Source organism: Peromyscus leucopus, chromosome 11, assembly GCF_004664715.2.
Source record: "Peromyscus leucopus breed LL Stock chromosome 11, UCI_PerLeu_2.1, whole genome shotgun sequence".
Classification (NCBI taxonomy): domain Eukaryota; kingdom Metazoa; phylum Chordata; class Mammalia; order Rodentia; family Cricetidae; genus Peromyscus; species Peromyscus leucopus.
This window is the reverse complement of record NC_051072.1, coordinates 45,770,246-45,792,250: the sequence shown is the minus strand read 5'-3', so window position 1 is coordinate 45,792,250 and position 22,005 is coordinate 45,770,246. Positions and strand designations below refer to the sequence as shown.

Genomic DNA, 22,005 nt, shown 5'->3' with positions numbered 1-22,005 from the left:
AGGCAGGCATCGGAGGCCAGCCATTTCTTTGGAAGTTAACAATTTCACATACCTAGAGAGACTGGGTCAGTGTCAACTAAAGCCCAGGACCATGCTGGCCGAGTGCTAGGAACTATGGGAGAACAGCAGAACACATGGACCTACAACAGGAAAATCAAAGCCTTTGGATAAACCATGAGGCTCTGGAGGTCAGTCTGCGGCTGCCACTGCCCCTGTCAATCACAGCTTTAGCTCTAAATCAAAACTCACTTTTGGTACAGGTGCTTTGGTAAGGCAGTTCAAAGATACAGCGGTCCTGCACACTCAATCTAATATACCCAGCCTGTGACTCGTGCCATTTTATGATGAAAGAGCAAAAATGTCAACACACACAGTACAGTTTTAGAGGGAACAACACAAAACGGTACTTACATGGAAATCTTTTTGGCCTTCTGCTTGTTCTCCCTTAACTTGTACTTAAAGCCGTGTTTTTTCTCATCTACCACGATTACCACTCAATCTAATTCTACTAAGTGCGGACATTAGGATCAAATCAGTTAAATGTGTACAGCAGGGCAAAGTAAGCTACGTCCCTCCGATTCAACTCCATTACAGCCCTTGGCTGTAGCAACACCCAGCAAATTCTTCCACTCTGTAAAAGCACCCAACTGTGGCCAGCAACTCCCCAACTGGACCTAGATCACCAGGGCAGTCTCCCCTTGGGGTGGTGCTTGTCTGAATTTAAAATTCGTATTTAAAAAAATAAATAAATACTAGTTTTGCCCTGAGCTCTGCTTGCATAGATCAAAGGTCAAGGGCAACTGGAAATGGATTTTTAAAGCATGCGGAATAGAGCCCTCTTTAGTGAGAACATTGTAACAGGCCACAGACACCAGGCAGGGTCGCCGGGGATGACGGTGTGAGCAAGGGCCTGGAGGAGGTGGGCGGACGGCGGAGCTCTGATGGCGGCAGCTAAGTGACAGTGGGCAGAGGTCAGAGTTAACGCCTGCAATCTGGCCTCCCTCCGTCCGGGTATTGAAATATAATTCAGTAGAATGAATTGCTAGACATGTCTAAGCCCCCTGGGAAATGACAGATATTGATGAATGCTGCTGGCAAGATATATGGAAGGGGGAAAGGCAAATAAATAGAACAATTTTTTTTTCCCCTCGGAGTCATTTTGTGGATGTGTGGAACAGCTGTTAAAGCACTCGTCAGCCTGCTTCTCCCATCCTCCTCCTCCTTCTCCATGTCTGCTGACGTCTCGTCCCCCCTGTCTGAAATCCCCAAGGACCAGTATCTGCCCCTCCCCAAGATGAACACTAAATGCCCAAGAGCCATCTCTTTCCTACCCACCAGGCTTGTTCTCAGCCTAGTGCCTGGCATTCCTGACATGATTTCCTCCCATCTGAATGTGTGCGTTGGCTCCTCCAGACCCTGGAGACACGCCCAGTTTTTTAACTCCTGCAGTCAAATTGTGGATCCCAGTTCCCAACTGTTGATGTGTCCCCAGTGATGAGCTTCACGTGCTAAATTTAAACCCTAACCCTGCCAATAGCTGTTTGACCTTGTCCAGGCCTTCTGACTTTTAAGCTTCAATTTTCTGCAAATGTTCTACAGAATGGAGATGGTAATTACACACAGTGATGGCAAGAACTACCTGGGGATGTAAACAGAGAGGAACCATCACTCTGGGTGGCAAACCCAAAGCCCACAATAAACCATAACTTATCACCCCCTCCGCTCTCCTAAGTAACTCTTCTTGTAAGGATCCTCCCACATCATGCCCAGGAGAGAATAAGCCCTCCCTAGAACTGGGCACTTCGGGATCACTGATTCTCATTCCAGTTGCCAGGTGGGCTCAGGAGCGCAGGTGGGCAAGCGGTCAGGCATGGGCTTGCATCCTGGCTCGCCATCACTAGCTAGGGAGCCTTGGGTAAAAGGTTTTCCCCTCTGAGCTCGCTTTTCCTTGCATCTAATAACGATGAAAGTAAGCAACACATACAAAATGCATAATACTTGGTGAACACACAAACTGTGTGGCTCAGGTCCTCTCTGGACACCTCACCCTTTGGAGGCATCCTTAGGAAAGCAGCTGTACTTTTAAACCAGAGATGCTTCTCAGTCTCCCCCATCACACCGTGTTCTCCATGTGGGCACACAAGTAGAATGATGCTTAGGCTAGGTACCAGACACCTCGCGAACGCAGTGTTCTCTAAGATTGCAGCCCACATCACACTTAGTAGAAAGAACTCCACAGCCCATACCGAGAACCCGGTGGACTTTTGCCGAACTGCGCTTACACCTCCTCTCTGTCATTCATGTCTCTCTGCAGGATGGCTCTCGTCGTTTTACAGTTCCACACCGTCTAGAATGCTAAAATTTGGTTACCTTCTGTTGTTTCATGACAACAACAAAAACCCTCAAAGGCCTTAAACGTGATAGGGAAGGTGCCGCGCCACTTCTCTGGCTTTGATTTTTATCTCTTAAGAAGTATGCCTGAGAGTCCACCACCTCCACCATATACTGTAGATTCCAGCGGGAGCTGCCTACCCTCAATAGACTAGAAAACGAGTTGCCTTACTATCTTACTTTTCAAAGAAGTTATGAAGCCTACTCAATAACACTCCTCTCTATGACCAGATGCTTTGATTGATGTCACCAAATGTCACCCACAGCCCTGTGACGCTAAACACTGCTGACAGTTGCCCTACATCTCAACAGTTATTATAAAAGCCAAGGAGAATTCGGGGACGAGGAGCCTTACAAGATAAACAAAAAAGAACAAATTCAGCCTTAGAGAGGATAAAATAAACTCTGTAACACACCAAATATGCAGAAATTTCCAGGCAGGTCGGGAATTCCTTAACAGGCTTCCTAGTTAAAGGAAAATTCTATACATAGTTCTGTTCATATAATCATGTGTTACTATGTGTATTTTCTTGGAACAGTTAACAATTCCATGCTGGGTCTACTCTAAACATATTTCAAGTTCTTTCTTCTCAATAATGATGCCTATGTATAACCCCTAACTGCCGTTATATTTTTGTTTTAAGAAATACTTGCTAACGTTGATTAGTGGATTAAGCAAGAAATCTAGAGCGATTGTTATATGGTTTATGTTTTATGGTTATAAAGTTAACATTGTTTCAAAATACCACACAGATCTCCTCTCTCCAAGGTCCCTGTGTCTGCTTCAAGAGGTCTCTGTCAGAGCTGTAGAAACTGTTCTCCAAAGTTAGTAACTGCCAAATTCCACCTGGTTAAAAACAACAGGATCTGAGGGGTGGGGGTGGAGGGGATTGATATCCAAGCTGCAATCCTATGTCTTGAATTAAATCTTCACAAATTCCTAAGTGCTTTCTGAAGCACATCATGAGTATGCCCTTATATTTAAGGAAAGAAAACTCAAAGCCCAGATTAGCATCATGATTATCTCAGCACTGTCTGAAAATGAATGGCAGGTGTGGTGCAGGAATTCAGCCTTTCCATTTCTGGACTATTACTTAGCGACTGACTGCTTCGGAAATCTCACAGGACATTAAGTAGCTGTGAACTCCAAGGTCACTGCCTTGTATTTTACAGTAACAGTACCACCAGACTGTGTGACATCCCCCACCCCTTATTTTAGAGAGAGTTCAGCCATGCTTATGGGGAAATCAGTGGGCTGAGACAGGGGAAGGTTGCCATTTGGCCATTCCAATCAGCCTCCGAATGGTCATCTCTCAAGCTTGAAAGCTTGATTATCTCCTGCTAGCCATTCCTTTAAATGCATTTATTCTTCAGTTATTTGAATCCACAGAGAACCCTGAGGGTCCTGAATTGCATCGTAACAGGGCATATGCACACCAACGTTCACACTGAGAAGTGTGTCACACATCAGATCTGCCCGGAGTCTGTCATCTGTCATTCACAAAGATGGTCCTGATTCCCATGTAATAAAGTAGCTGGCGGGGGAAACGAAATGTGAAAAGGACACTATATTAATGTCTGTGTGTCATGCCTCACAGTCCACTGTCATTCACAGTCCACTAAGACCCATGAGACAACATGTCTGACAATGCCTAAATACAGAATCATTCCAATGTCTAATGAAAACATGGCCAAATTTAAATACAAAGATAGAAAGCCAAAGGAAATCTGAATTCAAATACACTTCTATATGTATGTCCCAAACACTGCATTGAATGTACATATACTAAATCATCATTTCTTATCTGAGTGAAGATGTACTGGGTACCCTTTAAGCTACCTAGCAACTCTGTTACTGAGACTTAGTACTTGAAATATGTGAGGCTTTGCTTGGAGGCTACAAAGAAAAGTCTTCAAGGAACTTAAAAAAAAAGAGACCTGATAGGCACAAAAGCGATGATGTGTAGAAGCAATTTATCCATCAAGAACAGGGACAATATAAGAAGATGGGCACCAGGGGAACAAGAGCCAAGTGACAAAATCAGCAGAGGCAATAAGGAGCTGTTTGGAACAGAACTCTTTTTTGTTTGGTTAGTGTTGGCCAGATTCAACCTCCGGTCATGACATGAGCATCAGGACTGATCTATACCAACCACTGAGCTACACTCCAGTCTTGGAACAGAATGTGAATCCAGGAAAGATCACTTCATTTCCCTTTTATATACCATGGGGTAGAGAGGCAACACTTACCACTCTGGGCACATGCATAACTTACTACTTTTCTTTTACAAAATGCTATTTCTATATACCAGTATAGTAAAGAACAAACCAAGGATCAAAACCAACCAACCAAACACCTATGCATTAAGATTCCCAGCAACCAGAGCACAGAGAGGAACCCAGTGGGCTACCTAGCTCTCATTATTTAATATCAGACCAGTCTAAACCTTTTCCTTAAACTGACTTCAGAGAAATGCTTTAGATACTTTAATAAAAGGGTCCCCGTCCTTCAGAGTAACTTAGAGCAAAAATTGGGGGATTCCTTCCCTTAAAGAGGACCAAATAAAAACCAAGTGTTAATGGAGTGTTTGTATACACACATGCAACACATCCACATCCAGACTTAACATTTGCACATGGCTCTCCTTAGCAGACAGGGAAGCTGCCTGCCCTTACATGGAATCCTTCTCAAAGCTCAACATGATGCAGTACTGAAAATTTACACTGGTCAGGAGCTCTTACTCAGAACCTAAAGCTAGGTAATTTATAAAAATAAAATGTTTCTTTCTCCTAATTTCAGGGGCCAGGAAGCCCATGAAGGGATAGCTGGTGTGTGGTCTGTTAAGGGCCTACTTGTTATTGTCTCCCCTGGCACAACTAACAACCCACTTAAGTGGGTTGTTAAGTAAGGTAACAACCACTTACAAGGGTCTTAATCCCACTGGTGAGACAACAGTCCCCAAGACATAGTCATCCCGAAAGCTGCTATCAGAAGGGCAGTTCCAGAATTCGGGGTGGAAATTGTCAGGCTAAGTAGGACTTTCCCTGCGTTCCTACCAGGAAGAAGAAAACAGATACTGAAATACTACTGTTCTCTCTCACACAACCCTCTTCCTGTGAGCAAACGAAGAACGAGGGGAAAGCGAGGAGGGGCCTGACCCCTCACCCCTCCCTTCAGACTCAGGTCCGAGACAGGTACCTGAGACGGAACCATCAGAGAAGAGAGAGATTATCTGTCTAGGCAGACACACGAAAACAAATTTAGCCCCGGCAATGTGCACTGATTAAGTACCCGCGAGGAGACAACGGAACACGACAATGACAGATGCAGGCCGCCACCACCGGCGTCCTTAATGCATCAGAAGCACTAATTTTTATAAATCTTTAAACGTTCCCACTGGTGGCATTTGCATCTCTTAGCCTTCTCCTTCTCCTGGGGAGCTGACTGCGAGTTGGCATCGTTTCCATGAAGTCAAAATCACTGGGACACCCCCAAGGGCTTTGACCGGCCCATGAAAACAAGTTTTATGAGAGAGATGGATGGCCTAGCAAGCTCAGTGTCAGGGCATGTTCTGCTAGAGGAGATGACAGCCGCGGTCTTTCCACAGCCATGGGGTAAGTGTGCTGTGAAGGAGACAGGAGGCGGGGGTCGTGTCTAGAGAGCCAGAGAAAACGAAGGGACACCATTCTTAGCACGGGGTTTCCTTACTGTCTCTCCATCGGAGATGAAATTCACTTCTTGAGAAAAATAGGGCCTATGTGGTTTCACCTCACAAGACGCTTGCTGAAGCTCAAAGCCAATGTAACGTCCTTAAGGGGTGGGCCTTAAGTTTAGCAACAGTTGGGTATTATGGAAGCCAACTCCCTCCAGTCTGGGATATTCACCTGTTGAGGAAGGCTTTATACAACAATCTTTAAAAAGTATTTGTTTGTTTTGTGTGTTTGTGTACATGTATGCATATGAACAAACATGATACGGTACACATGTGGAGGTCAGAGGACAACAGATGGGGTAGGGTCTCTTCTTCTACCACGTGGGATACGGGGATGGAACTGGGGTGGGTCAGGGTTCGTGACAAATGCCTTTACCTGCTCAGCCCCAGGTGTCACACTCTTAGCCATGATATTATCAACTTAACTTTCCCAATCCCCCCCCCCCATTTTATACTATCAAAAGGAGCTCACAGCTGTATCTCTGATAGGGAAGATGATGTCATTGGCTTGCTTTTCAAAGGTGAAAGTGAATAATTTATGAAGGGTCAAAAAAAAGGGCTCTGCCATCCCAGCCAGGCCATAGTCAAGTTCTTCAGCATAGACACTCTGTAAGTACTAAGAAACAGACAAGAAAATGGAAGCAGATGCATGGAGTCAGTAAAGCTGTGGATGTGAGCTACCTGTAATCTGGCTTTGTCCATCTTCCCTGCCACCACCGCTGACCAAAAGGGAATGAGCCCAAACTGAAAATATCAAAAGAACACCACAAGGATTTCTTTGCCCCTTCTGAGTTTCTAAATATACCAAACTTCAAAATATCAACATTTGAGAGTCGGCTTATGTGCGACTCACCCCATTACTATTCATTGTCCAACACCACCCGAGTCCCTTGTCCCAGAAACGTATTTTCATGAGAATATGGGAGGGAGGTGCAAAACAATGGATAGTAAACAACAGCCAATGGAACATAATTGTGCTTCTACAGAAACTACCACTGCCTTTAGCCAGGCCGGGTAGTGCACACTTTTATACCTGTAATTCCAGTCAGTTCAAGGCCAGTGTATGCTACACTAAGACCTTGTCTCATAAAAACACCTTTCTAAAGTGTTCAACTGCAATTGGTGTCTTATCCTAAAAGAAATTTCATGAACAAATAACTTGAATTTTTGATGAATGGATTCAGCAGATTGCTTTCTCTCCTTGGAAAGAACCAAAGTCTATCATGTGCAGAATCACCTAGAACACGAGAAACACCTAGAACACAAAAAATAGCAAGAGGGTGAAATATAGAATCTCAAGTGCCTGGACTTAACATTCTACAGATTTTTAGTTTCTTTCTGTTAGACTTATTAACCTAACTGGTGTAGGCAGGCCCTTATAGAAATACTTAGATGCTTTACCATCTGGAAAATCACACCAGAACAAACTTTAAACAGCCAGTAGACATTTCCTTTCTTTCTTCCTTCCTTCCTTTCTCTTTCTTTCTTCTTCCTTCCTTCCTTTCTTCCTTCCTTCCTTCCTTCCTCCTCTCTCTCTCTCTCTCTCTCCTCCCTCCTCCCTCCCTCCCTCCCTCCCTCCTTCCTTCCTTCCTTCCTTCCTTCCTTCCTTCCTTCCAAGACAGGATTTCTCTGTGTAGCTTTGGAGCCTTTCCTGGAACTTGCTTTGTAGACTAGGCTGGCCTCGAACTCACAGAGACCCGCCTGCCTCTGCCTCCCAAGTACTGAGATTAAAGGCGTGCACCACCACCACCTAGCTTAAACAGCCAGTAGACATTTCCTTGTTTGGTGGCCTTTGAAGATTCTCAGCTACTAGATTTACTTAGCCGTGTTCAATATATCCAGCTGAAGGCCAAGGGAGCAAACTTGTCCATGAACATGGTTTAGCTGCTCCAGAAAGTATTTCTGTCCCAGTGGAACTTAAATGCCACACTCACCACAACCTGGGGCCCAATCTAACCATTTCCTCTACAAAGAGCACTTCAAGGACCTGCTGAGATATCAGACTTTCTACGTAAAACATCATCTAAATCAGCCTCAGGATTACATCGTAAGTCTTACATCTTTCAAGGTTTATCAGGCACAGAATTGTAAAACTGATTTCTGAGGGAGCTGAACTGGTCTTTGGAGCTCCTTCACATATCAAAGGAAATAGCTCTGGCTTTTGTCTATCTCTTGGTATAAGGGAAATGCATGCAGTTCTTCAAGCCCTCATCAGTCTCTTTTCTAAATTAATCCTCCCATCTCATCATGCCTGATTTCTCACCTTCTACATCACTGGTGCAACACATCTGAATGAGAGATGTGAGCTTCCATGAGAACTGTGTCACCTGTTTGGGAACATGGTGCAGCCACTTGGCAGCTAAGGGCTGGGAACTGCGGTGTGGGCATGCAAGTTAGAGAAGCAATTACTCCTCACTAGGCCATCTGCAAAGGCGATGAACGGTAGCAGAAGTCTCTCTGACAGTGTCGCTGGGAGGCAGCATCTGTCAGAAGAACCAGCTGACAGCTGTGTGTCCCATTAAGTCTAGGTCTCAGGAGAGCTTCACTCTGACAAGGAAAAACTACAGACACTTCCACAAATGCATCAAAATATTTACCCTAGATGGTAAATGCCTGGATAGCATAGAAAACACCCAGGACAGAAAGTGACACCCACTCTGTAAAGACTATGAATAGTTCCATAGGCTTCTTAAAACTGTGTGCTCTTGCCAAGACAAAGACGCCAATACAGTCACCTCTAGGTTACCCATTTCCCAAATGACCACAGACATTCCCCAGCTTCCTAATCTCTTGCTGATGGGCTACAGAATCTTGTTAGCTCTACAAAGGAACAACAGACCAACTTAGAAAAATTCCCACCCTTGGCTATGCGCCTTCAGCAGAGACTCTGGAAGTACTGAGAAACAGAAAAGCAAATAGAAGCAAGTGCATTAAGTCAGTAAGATTGTAAATGTGAATCATGTGTAGATCTGGCTTTGTCTATCTCTCCCACAATCACCACTGGCCAAAAGGGAAAGAGCCCAAATTGAGAGTATCTAAAGAGCACCACAAAGATTTCTTTGCCCCTTAAAAGTTTTAAGATATACCAAACTTCAAAATAATCACATTTCAAAGACTGCTTAAGTGCAACTCAGCCTACCTATTATCTACCCATTGCCCAACACTGCCAAAGTCCCATGTTTCAGGCTACCTTCCAAGATTCCACCAGCCAAAACGTCTTCCCATTTCTATATAGCTCAGCTTTACCTTTCCTAGCATGCTCTTGAATAACCCTTGTCTAGGGTTTTTAACTACCTTCAGTGAGACTAATGCTCCCAAGAGACTCATCCCCCTGGAGTCTGGACCTTGTCCAGCACAAAGTCAGGATTCACTTTCCATCATGCCTTAGAATGTAAGAGAGTTCTCAATGCTCCCAAGAAATCCCAAATTCAGAATTCCTTCCTATTTCCTACCAACCATTTCATAATCCTCCCTCCCCAACTCCCAGAGAACCCTTCTAACATCCTCTCAGGTCTCAATACAATGAACCACGAAAATTATTAAACTTCCTTGATTATTTTTTTTAAAAAAATAGTAAAATGTGGTGGTATTGTGTTCCCCAAAATATTGTGTACCCTAATAAACTTATCTGGGGTCAGAGACAGAACAGCCACTAGATACAAAGGCTAGAAAATGGTGGCACACACACCTTTAATCCTAGCATTCCAGAGGCAGAAATCCATCTGGGATCTCTGGGAGTTCAAGACCACATTGGGAAGAGCCAGGCATGGTGACTCATGCCTTTAATCCCAGAAAGCGAGTCTTTAATCCCAGGGAGTGATGACTGAAAGCAGAAAGGTATATAAGATGTGAGGACCAGGAACTAGCAGCATTTGGCTGGTCAAGCATTTGGCTGGTTAAGCTTTTAGGTTTTGAGCAGCACAGTTCAGCTGACAGCCATTTGGATATGAGGACACAGAGGTTTCCAGGCTGAGGAAACAAGATCAGCTGAGAAGTTAGCCAGGTGAGGTTAGCTGTGCCTTGTTCTGTCTCTCTGATCTTCCAGTATTCACCCCAAATAACTGGCCACAGGTTTGATTTTATTAATAAGATTCTTTAATATTCCTGCTATAGTAAACTTATTAAAATCAACAGAAAGGAAATAGACATTCAACATTAAACTTTCTGACAACCTATAGGCCCCTCGAGCACCACATCCCACCTCTCTGTCCAGCTGGTCTGGAACATCTTATGCCAGAGTCTAGCTCAATGGTTCTCAACCTATGGGTCACAACCCCTTTAGGTCAAACGTACCTTTCACAGGGGCCTTATATCAGATACCCTGTCTATCAGATATTTATATTACGATTTAAAACAGTAACAAAATTACAGTTATGATGAAATAATGTTATGGTTGGGGTCACCCCAACATGAGGAACTGCATTAAAGGGTCACAGCATTAAGAAGGTTGAGAACCACTGGTCTAGCTGGATGATCCTAGCTGATCTTTCCATTCACATACCCTTCCCTATTTCCAAGTCTACCTGGGTCCCACAACCAGTTCCTTGGCTTACTATAGCTCTGCCTGCTTGCATGGACTCAAACATAAACAACCTACAGCCCCCCTCCCCCAGGCTCCATGTCCAACATTTCCACCCATCCAAGTACTGCATTTCTTGCACCAGGGTCTAGCTGTAGAAAACTAACCAATCCTCCCCTCCATGCACCTTTCTCAACTTCCAGATCTATGCCCAAACTGAAGGATAGTACCAAGACACATATGTTGCATGCTAACCTATCTCCTGAGTCTACCTGACTTCATTTTACCTAAGCCATACCCAATCTTCAGGCTGAACATGGCCAAATATCTGTGTTCTGTCATAGCCTGTTGTGATTACATCAGACACAGAAAAAAAGAAGTCCACAGATCCAGATATCATAACAAAAATACAAACAATATGAAAGATCAAGGCAGCATTCCCCTGAAATCTATTGGTCCTACAGAAATGCTTGCCAATGAGAATAACCTAGATAAACTCCAGAACACAGAATTTTAAAAGAAAAATCATAAACTTCAAAGAATTCAAGGAGTTTAGTAAACACACACACACACACACACACACACACACACACACACACACACCAGCTCAATGAAAATAAAGAGAATAAACTTAAAAAGAATAAAGGCCTGAGCGATGTTCGTGGAAACAAATGATGAAAATGACAAAGACGATCCAGGATTTGAAGACAGAATTTAATAAAGATAGAAACACCGATAAGAACTCTAGATGAAACTGAAAAACTCAATAACTCAACAGAAAACTCAAGGGAAAGCTTTACAAATAGAATGGATCAGGCAGAAGATAGACTATCAAGACACAAAGATAAAATAGAGGAACTAGACAAAATACACAAAACATATGAGAACTTTAAGAACACAGGAAAATAATATGCAAGAAATGTGGACACTGTGAAAAGATCAAACTTCAAATTATAGGAATAAGTGAAGGAGAAGATTCCCAGGTCAATGGCATAGACCAAATCTTCAACAAGATCATAGAAAAAAAAACTTCCCCAAACTAAGGATAGACATGCCCATATAGATATAAGATGCACACAGAGCACCAAATAGAGAAAACAATAAAAAACAAATAAACAAAAACTCTCCACGACAAGGTTAAAACACTAAGTATACAGAACAAAGAGTATGAAAGCTGTATGAGAAAAAAACACAGGTCACATATAAAGAAAAATCAACCAGAATCAAAACTGATTTCTTAACAGATACTTTGAAAGTCAGATTGGAGCAATATATTAAAGTCCAGAAAGACCATGAATACCAACCTAGACTAATGCACCCAGAAAAACTATCTGCCAAAGTAGAAGGAAAAAGAAAAACTTTCCCTGATCTGAACATTAAAAAATTTATATCCAGCAGATCAACCTTTAACAAAATACAGGAAGGGATACTTCAGGCTGACAGGAATAAACATGGCCAAGAGACTGTAGAAAATAAACAAAAAATCTTTAATTACTGAAACACAAAGTACCTCCACCAACATAAACAACAACATAGTGACTTCAATCAACACACACCTTTCAAAAAATAACTATAAATATTAATGGCCTCAATTCTCCAATCAAATGGTACAGGTTGCCTGAATGGATCAAGAAACAAAATCCATTTTCTGTTGTCCACAAGAAACTCAGCTTTTAAAGATAGGCACTACCGTAAAAGGACAAAAGTAACTCTGGTCAAATGGGACCAGAAAGCAAGTAGGCGTTGTTATTCTGCATCTGACAAAACAGACTTCACACTAAAACTAATCAGAGAAGATTTAAAAGGACACTTCATTCTAATGAAAGGAAAAATTAACCAAGAAGGCATTATGATCCGAAACATATGTGTACCAATTCCTGATGTGCTCAATTTCATAAAAAGTGTACAACTTGTATGACAGACACAGACTAACAACAATCCAGTGATGACAGGTGATTTCCATACCCCACTTTCTTCAACAGATAGATCATCTGGACAAAAAATAAGCAGAGAAACATCAGAACTCAGTGGCATCCTACATAAAATGGACTTCACAGTTATCTACAGTATGTTCTACACAAACACCAAAGAATACACATTCTACTCAGCAGCCCACTAAAGCGTCACCAAAAATAGACCATATTATATTCTGGGACACAAAACGAACCTTAACAAAATCAGAAAGACGGAATTAACTCTATGCATTCTTTCTGACCATAATGCAACCAAACTTAAAATAGTCAGCAAACAAAACTCTAGCAAGCACATAAACTCACAGAGATTAAACAATTCATTACTGAATGATGAATGGGTCAAAAAAGAAATCAAGAAAAAAAAAAGTCATCTTCTCTGCTTCCCAACAGGCTCCTCTCTCTTACCCAATACCATCCCAGCTCAAGTTCTTGAAGAGCAATGAATACTACTTTTTACCCAAATATTTGCTGTCTCTAGTTCTTTGTTTCCCCTTCACCTATTCCACCCTAGTGTATGCCTGCCCTACACTGCTCTCCCCAAGGTTACCCAGTGACCATACTGTTAATTCCAGCAGCCTCTTCTTATCTTATCTTTATTTGCTTACATGGCACAGTCCGATATGCTTTCTTCAAAATGATGATTCCCTTGTTTCTGTGACCCCACAATCCTGCTAGACTTATGTTTCACGCGTACTTCAAAGCAAATTCATGTCCTATGGCCTTACCGAAATCTACTCCACAGACTCTTCTACTTGGTAAGTGCCACCCTCCATTGCCTACATGGATCTGGACTCTAAGCTATAGGACAGCAGGAACTCATTTTCCAGCATGCTACAATACCAGCACCCACCTTAGGGTGACCTGTGATTATATGATGGATCCTGACAAAAGTATGTAGAGAGAAATGAGTCTGCCAGCCTGGGTTTTTCCTCTCTTTCCACCTTGACCAATTGGAAACAGTTGCTAAAGGCCTGTCAGAGCCTATCCAGAAGGTGGAGTGTGGACATGTAAATGACCATGAGGAGAGCAACCTAGCCCCAAATATCTCCCCTCAACAATTACACATGTAAGAAATAAACTGCTATTGTCTTGAGATACTGTTACTTTTGCCTTAGCTTAGGACAGAGACATTGTATCCCAGTGAAGAGTTACTAAATACTATGGGAGCTTTAATTTGAGTATTCTCAGATTTATCAACAAGCTAAGCAACCCATTAAGTGAGCAAAGAAAGACTCACTCACTCCAACATGGTGGCCTCCAAGCTAACCCTAAAAGGAAAGAATGTTTCTTAGGAAATGTGCTGTTTTTCTCGTCTCTCTTCAGGTTAAGATGCTTAAAATGTTCTAGAGCTAGGCTGGAAGTTTAACTTGGGGGGACAGCACTTGCACAGTATGCTTGAAGCACTACAAAAATAAGACAGACAGAGAGACAGACAGTTTTCATTTTCCAGAAAAGCAAAACTTGTCCATTTTCCTTGGTGAAAAAAGAACATTGTAACAAGTTTTAGAAATCCCAGTCAATACCGTCTACAGGTTAATCCGTTAGTGCTATGTTCACATTGCATTCCTATGCAATCTATGGGAAGATATTGATTCTGCTTTTCTTTATGTTCTAAATAACCCAAACATCCTCTAGAAAACAGAAGTGACCCCCTCAGGAAAAGGAGCTTTTGTTCTAACTGTTGAAGCTACAACACACACGACCACCAGGGAATACAGGCTATGGAGTGGAGGAGGGCACTCATTTGGGTACTCAGAAAGCAGGATTCAAAGACCCTCATGTCTGCAGCCTCCTGGCTGTGAACTGTCAGGCACAACACTGTGTGTCTCTGCCCAGACTAAAGGCTCTGTCTAATGATTAGAATAGCGCTTCCCTTCCTCATCAGGGGCTCCAAAGCTCAGTCACTGTTTGCACGCTGCTTCTATCTATTTAGCAAGCAGCGGGCCATGAAGACAGAAAACATTAGCTTTAAAAAAAATCAGAACATGATGGGCATAGTAAGCTCTGGGTCTATTGTTTAAATGTCAACCCTGAAAAAAAAAATAAATTCAGCAAGCAAGCAATGTTTGTTTCCCTCTTTTTAACCTAATACTCTTGGTGATTCAGATCTTTAGTTTGGGAAGAAGAATTTCACAATTTCAAACATGGATATCATTAATTCAAAACATGGTATACAACTATGGGCCTTCTGATTTACTCTTTGTGAGGCTTTGTGTTTTCTGAATTATCTACATTGAACACATACTTTTATAATTCAGAAATAGATATGTTTATCATAAGGGATCGCTTTAAAAGACAGGAGCTAATTATGGTGGACTGAATCACTGGTCCTGACTGTCTAAGTTCTTAGCATAATATTCTGCATCCTTGCCCAACAACTGTGGTAGAGTATGCTGCCACAACGTGACTCATTCTGGCCAATGGAAAACTAGCAGCACAATGCTTTCAAATGTTTGGAACCTGTCTGTACGGATGGACTTCACCCTGACTCTTTCACTTTGTGTAGCAGCTGATCTGAGAAACAGTGGACCAAGAGCAGATTGGACTCAAAGTGAATCCTGTGACCAAGCCTATTAGAGCTAAAATAGTGTTCCACATTGCAGAAGAACCTCAGCCATGTAACTAGAAACTTAGAGTTGTCTGCCAATGAGCATTCTGAGAGTATATAGCATTAATATTGCTGACATAGGCCACTGAATGATGCAAATGAACAATAACAATAATAAAAACCTTGGAGAGAAAAAAATTTCCCTGTGGATTGAATTGCAGGGTATAAAAAAGATTAGCACCCCCTTCACACCCCTATATAAAAAGGGAGCCTGCTTAATCATCAAGCCAGTTTGGAAAAAAAAAAAAAACCCTAGCACAGTAGTTTTCTTCCCCCTTATCAAATATTCAATTGTTTAATTTTAATTATAGAAAGTCTTACGAAGCATGTAATAGTTTGAGAACATTCAGCAACAGGATTTCACATTAAATATTATGAACCTCTTTTCAGTGTTCAAATTTATTTTTTACAACATAACTTTCAATGTTTACAATTGTTTTCTACTCTGTATATATTCTATAATATGTTTAATCAATATCCTCTTGGCATATATTTAGATGACATGTAATTTTAATTATTATAAATAGTACCAGTACAACATCAGTAGTGCTAATTTTCCACACATATTCATGACTGTTTGCTTGCAATGAATTCCCAGAAATAGAATTGCTGGGCTAACGAATGTATGAATTTAAAGGTTTTTTTTTTAATATGCATTAATTGCTTGGTTTTAATTTACTTTAATTAAAGAACTGGGAGCCCTACAGATTGAGTCACAGTCCCAGATTCCAACTAAGCAAAGATTCCCCTATCTAAAATTCACTCTAATTAATCCTGCTGGAATTTAAAGTTTATTTAAAACCTACTGAGTACCTGCTCTGCTAAAGAGCTTCAGAGTGACTGTGTGCCTGCCTGGACCTAATTCCTGACTCTTGTTTACAAGCACCATGCCTGTGCCTCAATGTCCCCACCTGTGGAACAAGGTTGAGTGCTTCCCTGTCTCATGGGTTAAGTTTGTCAATAACTGTAATTCACTAAAAGTAACCCTGCCCTACAAGAAGGTTTCAATACGAGGTATCATTATGGACAAATAAATGACTAGGTCATACATTTTCCTCTTGAAAAGCTAAAAGCTCAGTGAATTTTTTCAGTTATAATTAGGCAGTAACATCTTCAAACTAGAAGCTGAGCCTTCACAGAATAGTTTAGTTTAGTTTTTAGCAAGAAAGAGTCCAGGCTGGCCTCAAACTTGCTATGCCTCTAAGGACCCCTGAACTTTGGGTCCTCCTGTCTCACCTCACGCCTGGCAACTCACTGTTGTAAGTACAGTACCACCAAACCAAAGGAACTGAAACAAGACCAAGTAATGGGAATGTGGCTGGTCTTGGAAGTAAGATGCCAGATCAGGCACAGGGTTCTGGTGGCAAAACCAGCTTTCTTATTGTATGCTGAGCAACAGAGTATGGTCCAAGGTGAGGTGCAATGATTATTGTTGCCTAAAACTAGGAGACACGTTGATTTTGAGAATCAAAGGTCATGCCCTTTCCCTGGGCCCCATACCTTCTACCTGGGCAGGTAGGACACCGAGCTGATCTAGTCTTGTAATCCCACAATCTTATGACAAGCCCTACAATCCCAGCACTAGGGAGGCTGAGGCGAGAAGACTTCCATGACTTCCAGGCTAATTTGGGCTATTCAATATGTTCCAGCCAGCCCAGGCTACAATGTGAGACTCTTCTTCAAAACCAAACAAGCAGATTTTAAAAAGCAAAAATTGAATCAGTCAGGATATCAAGCTGCCCTTGAGTTTACCTTCTCCACCAACTCCAAAGCCCCCACTTAAATTACTCACAGAAACAGCTGCCCGTGGCTGGGCTAAATGCTTCTCACGGGTTTCTTTATTCAACCCTCAGCTAAGCTACCTGGAGGACCAGTTACCAATGCTCTCTCTTGCCCCCAATATCCCAACTTTCAAGGACCTATTTTCCACAATAGACTTATGTTCAATGGTTCTTTAAAGCTCTTCTAAGGATGGTGAAACTTTTTTTAAAATTATCTCACCTAAGATTTAAGCACCCAAAATAGCTGTACAGCATCCAAACTGTATGAGGCTAAACTTGATAGAGCTGCTAAGAATAAGAAATGGGAACCAGGTGCAAGTATTCATTCTCATAAAGCTAAAGGCCAAATTCCAAGCTCCAAGTCATATTGCTGCAAGATTTTGAATTGTTCCAAAGCTTTTAATAAACTACTTGTGAAAAAAAGGTGAGAATTATTACTACCCAGCTGTCAAAGGCTGTGCAATTAAAATAAACTTTCTAATTAAAATGAATAAATGGGTGAATCGGAACCATCAGGATTTCATTGCTCTTCCTATCAGTTCAGGGTTAGATGGAGGTTAGACTGAGGCTGGACTGCTTACAAAGGCGATCTGCATCTATGAGGGGGAAGCAAGAATGGTCCTAACAAGCAGCCAAAAAGAATCAGCAGAACTCTAGTAAAAGCACCACGTACTCAAGGAAGAACAGCCTTATGTGTGTGTGTGTGTGTATGTATACACACACACACACACAAACACATGCATACATATGCATGTATGTGTGTTTACACTCACATATACATTTGCACACATCCACATGACACATGCATATCACACACACACACACACACACACACACACACACACACAACTATACTCTGCATGCATGGTGGTGCATGAATGTCATAAAAGTTCTGGGAGATAGAGGCAAGAAGGTTTTGAGTTCAAGACCAGCCTGAGCATGCACCACCATGCATGCAGAGTATAGTTTTTTGTCTTTTTTTTTTTTTTTCTTGTGTGTGTGTGTGTGTGTGTGTGTGTATGTGATATGTGTCATGTGGATGTGTGCAAATGTATGTGAGTGTAAAATGTACATGTGTGGTATATGTGTGTGTGCACGTGCATGCATATGCTCACACATGTACATGTAAGGGGTTAGGGATTGACAGTAATGTCTTCTGTTTTGCTCTCTACCTTCTTTTGAGATAAGGACTCTCAGTGAACCAGAAGTTCACCAATTCTGCTAGAGAAGTTGGGGAGAAAGCCCCGGGACTGTGCTATCTCCGCTCCCTCGGTGCTGGGAATACGGATGAATGCTTCCACATCGGTGGAATTCAGACCCAGCACCTCATGCTTGCATAGCAGCACTGTACTGACTGACATGTCCCCAGCTCTGCAGGCTTTTCTTCTTCTGTTCTTCCCTGGGCCTGGTCACCCTTCCTCCACTCCAGCAGTGTGACTCTCTGGGCCAACTGCTCCACCTCTACTGACCATGTGGCAGGAGTATTTCCATTCCTCAGAAATTCCATTTCCAGAAAGTCAAAGCCCATAATTCTAAATGAAAAAAAAATAATTCAAAATATTTTCCAGACCATTTATGAACTGGCAGGCAAGACTGTTGTATGTAGACAAAACTTCCTTCAGGGCTTAAAACTAATGGTGTTCCTTCAAAATATTTATGTTTAGAGGAAAAGATCACAAAGAAGAAATAGAAAAAAAATCTAATCTGTAATGTGTTAAAGTTGAGTTCATCATGAGAGATTAAATATAAGTCTTTTGTAAGTTATGCTTTAACTTATTCTTATTTGGCTTTTGTTCAAACTAGAATAAAAGTTACAAGTAAAAATAAAAGTATTTAAATATAAATAGATATATTTATGTAAATATTTATATAAGATATAAATATAAATAGAAGTTATTTGTGGGGCTTCTTAGATTTGAGAAAACTTCAGTTTTAGATGGAACATTTTCATCTCCCCTTTTTGACTTTAATATATATTTTTATTTTCAATGGACACATAATTATACAGACTCACAGACTACAATATTCTTTTCTGTTTCATTCTTATCTTTCTCTTGTTCTCTATTTTTGTGGCACTGGGTTCAAATCTAGGGCCTATGCATACTTAGGCAAGTGTCTATCACTGAGCCACACTCCAGCCCGGGAGTTGTTTTCAACGCATGCAGAATGACTAGATCAGGGTGACTGTCAAATTTCTCACCTCCAGCACATAGCATTCATGCTGAGGACATTCTAGATCCCTCCCCACCTGCAGTTTAAAAATGGGATTCTTAAAAATGGAATTGCTGCCAAGCAGTTACCCAATTGTGTTAGAGAACAACATTATTTTTTCTGTCTAGCCCGCCAACTGTTCTCTCTGCAAACTCCCTTTCCGAGGCTCTCACACTCACTCATAAGTAACAGGCAATATCTGCTTATGTGTTGATGGAAACATTTAAGTGACTTACCTGTAACTCTGTGGTTAAACACAGGGGAAGATCTGATAGCTATCTCACAAATGAAGATACACAAGCATCCAACAGAACATGCTCTGCATCACCTACAGGCTACCGCTTGTGTCATAAGTGATTTCTGAACATCAAAATGTTGAAAGAGCTAAGGCTGGACCCTATATGTTGCTACTGAAAGATGGTGAAACTTGAAGAGCTGGGGTCCAGCAGGAGGTCTTCAGGTCATTGGGGCCATGCTCTTGAAGTGTCTTGTGGGAGCCAGCTCCCCTCTTTCTCTCTCTACTCCCCACCATAAGATGATCAGTCTTATCCCACTGTGTGCTTCCTGTCGTGACGTGTTGATCTGCACAGCCCCAAAGCAACAAAGCCCAAAGAGACCCGGCCTTTTTATAATTCAATTATCGCAGGCTCCAGTTAGAGTAACAGGAAGCTGACAGAAAATACAAAAGAAAAACCACAATATCATAGGACCACAAAAAAAAAAAATGACTAAACTCACAATGACTGGCCACAGCACAGGTTGGTGAGCAGGCACACCAATTACTTTGCTCACCTATTGTTGGTGAGAGTGTAAAGTGGTTGGATTTGGGCATCTTGACAGTTTGTTATGAACACTGATGACTGATACAATAATGCATACATATCTTTAAAATGGTATGCTGGGCAACAGAAAGCAGACCCAACACACAGACTGTATGGCCCATTTAACACAAAACACTTAGGTAGGATGAATCTCATCTGCAGGAACAGGCAACAGATCCACAGTAACCTTGGGATAAGGAATTGTGTGTGTGTGTGTGTGTGTGTGTGTGTGTATACATATACTGGGGACAGAAACACTTTATATTATTTTATATTTTGATCATGCTGGTAGTTACACCAAAATATAAATTTCACTAAATGCACTTGTGTATATAGAAAATATGACCAGGTCATTGTATATAAACTACATTCCATAAACGTTTACTGCTCAAGTCCTTAATTTAAACTGCTTTCTGGACTAAACAAGATTCCACAGAAGGGTCTGCAGGCAGGCTTTCACACACAGAACTCCAAGGCTGTTCAGGATCCTGTAAGAGACGTACAATTCCTTCTCTGACCCACTTGCCCCGACTCACCAGTGAGGGCTCCTCCCAGGCTCCCTCGCCGCAGCTGCTTCCCATCCCCACTCAGCTGTCTCTTATACTTCAGCGACTTTCCAAGGCCACAAGCCACATCTGGGTTGCTGCATTTCCGAAATGGCATGGGTGGTGGAGATAGTATGTGGTCGAGCTGTGAAGAGAAGGGCAGTGGCGTCATTCTTGGGGACACTCAACACAATGGATTCTCAGGCTCTCTTCTTTGCACCTCCTTTTCTAAACACATTCCGTCCAACCTTGTTTTTAATTTTCCTAGTTCGGAAAGTTCTAGGTTTCATTCTTGTGCCTTCTTTCTGAGAGTCAGTGTTGCTCATTGCAAAATCACAGCACCAGGTTTTGAAGGCAGGTCACAACACATGAGAAGGTCATGAGATTAAGTTTAATAGATTATGACCACAATTTTTAATGCAGGCTAATGGTTATCATCAAATTCCACAAGGGCTGGAAAGATGGCTCTGTCAGCAAAGTGTTTACCATGAGAGCATGAATATCCAAGTTTGCCCCTCCCTCAGAATCCATACCCCCCACACACACACACTGCAAACAGGAAGGTACCATTTCATGACTGAATTCCACATGTACAACACATGTGTATCCTGAACCCTTATAGAAAATATGTCCTTCTGTGGACCCCCCATATGAAACATTGCTATATAAAAACAGATCAAATCTCATATATTGCTCACACACATACACACACAGGAGAGGAATTTCTAAGCACCACAGCCCTTAATGGAAATCAATACATCTTTCTATCACTTGCTGGCTCTTAAAAAGAAAGCCTGTCACAAGAATCAGAGAAACCAAAGTCACTTCAATAGATGGCTTTCTACAAAAGGATCCCCTGGGTTAAAGCACTCATGTCAAGATCCGTTCCACTTTCATGAGAACACCTTCCAGACCTGAGGAGAGCAGCACCGTCTAAATGTTCACCACAAGTCAGAATACCTCTGTGTGCTCTGGGGCAGTTATTAAGATCGAAAATATTCCTGTGCATATACATGTGTCCTTATCACAATCAAGGGCCCCCAAAATATGTACAGAGAGTCACAGAAGTTCCAGTTGTCCCAGAAAAGGGCCAACTTCAGACAATTTTAAAAACAGGAAAAACCTGGACAGCACAGCTTAATGCCATTTTAAGGGAGGTTTCACCAAAGTCTGTTTTGTTTTCATGGGAAAAGACGAGCACTTGGCTGTAATTATCTGGTTTGTTTTTAAGACTATCATAGATGTTCTTATAGGAGGAAGAAGGTCAAAGATTAAGCCATCCATTTGTCTGTCCATGTGCTACAGCACATGCAAAATCACTGCATAAAGAAAACAGTGCCTGCTGGTGGGTCTCCCCTCCCTAGACAGCTGAGACTGAGCCTTCCTCGGTTCAGCTCCACGAGCTGTGAACTTTCTCCCAGCCTCGCCTGTGTCTGCTGGCAG

General features: G+C 42.0%; 1 protein-coding gene across 4 annotated transcripts in view; it reads right to left on the bottom strand.

The window, feature by feature from the left end:
• Mast4 (microtubule associated serine/threonine kinase family member 4) overlaps window positions 1-22,005 on the bottom strand; it is a 591,291-nt gene that overhangs the window by 401,780 nt on the left and 167,506 nt on the right. For all 4 annotated transcript variants that reach the window (XM_037209461.1, XM_028884811.2, XM_028884812.2 and 1 more), the window contains exon 2: window positions 20,554-20,707. In XM_037209461.1, coding sequence (XP_037065356.1) covers window positions 20,554-20,707 — 154 coding nt within the window. The remainder of the gene's footprint in view (window positions 1-20,553; window positions 20,708-22,005) is intronic.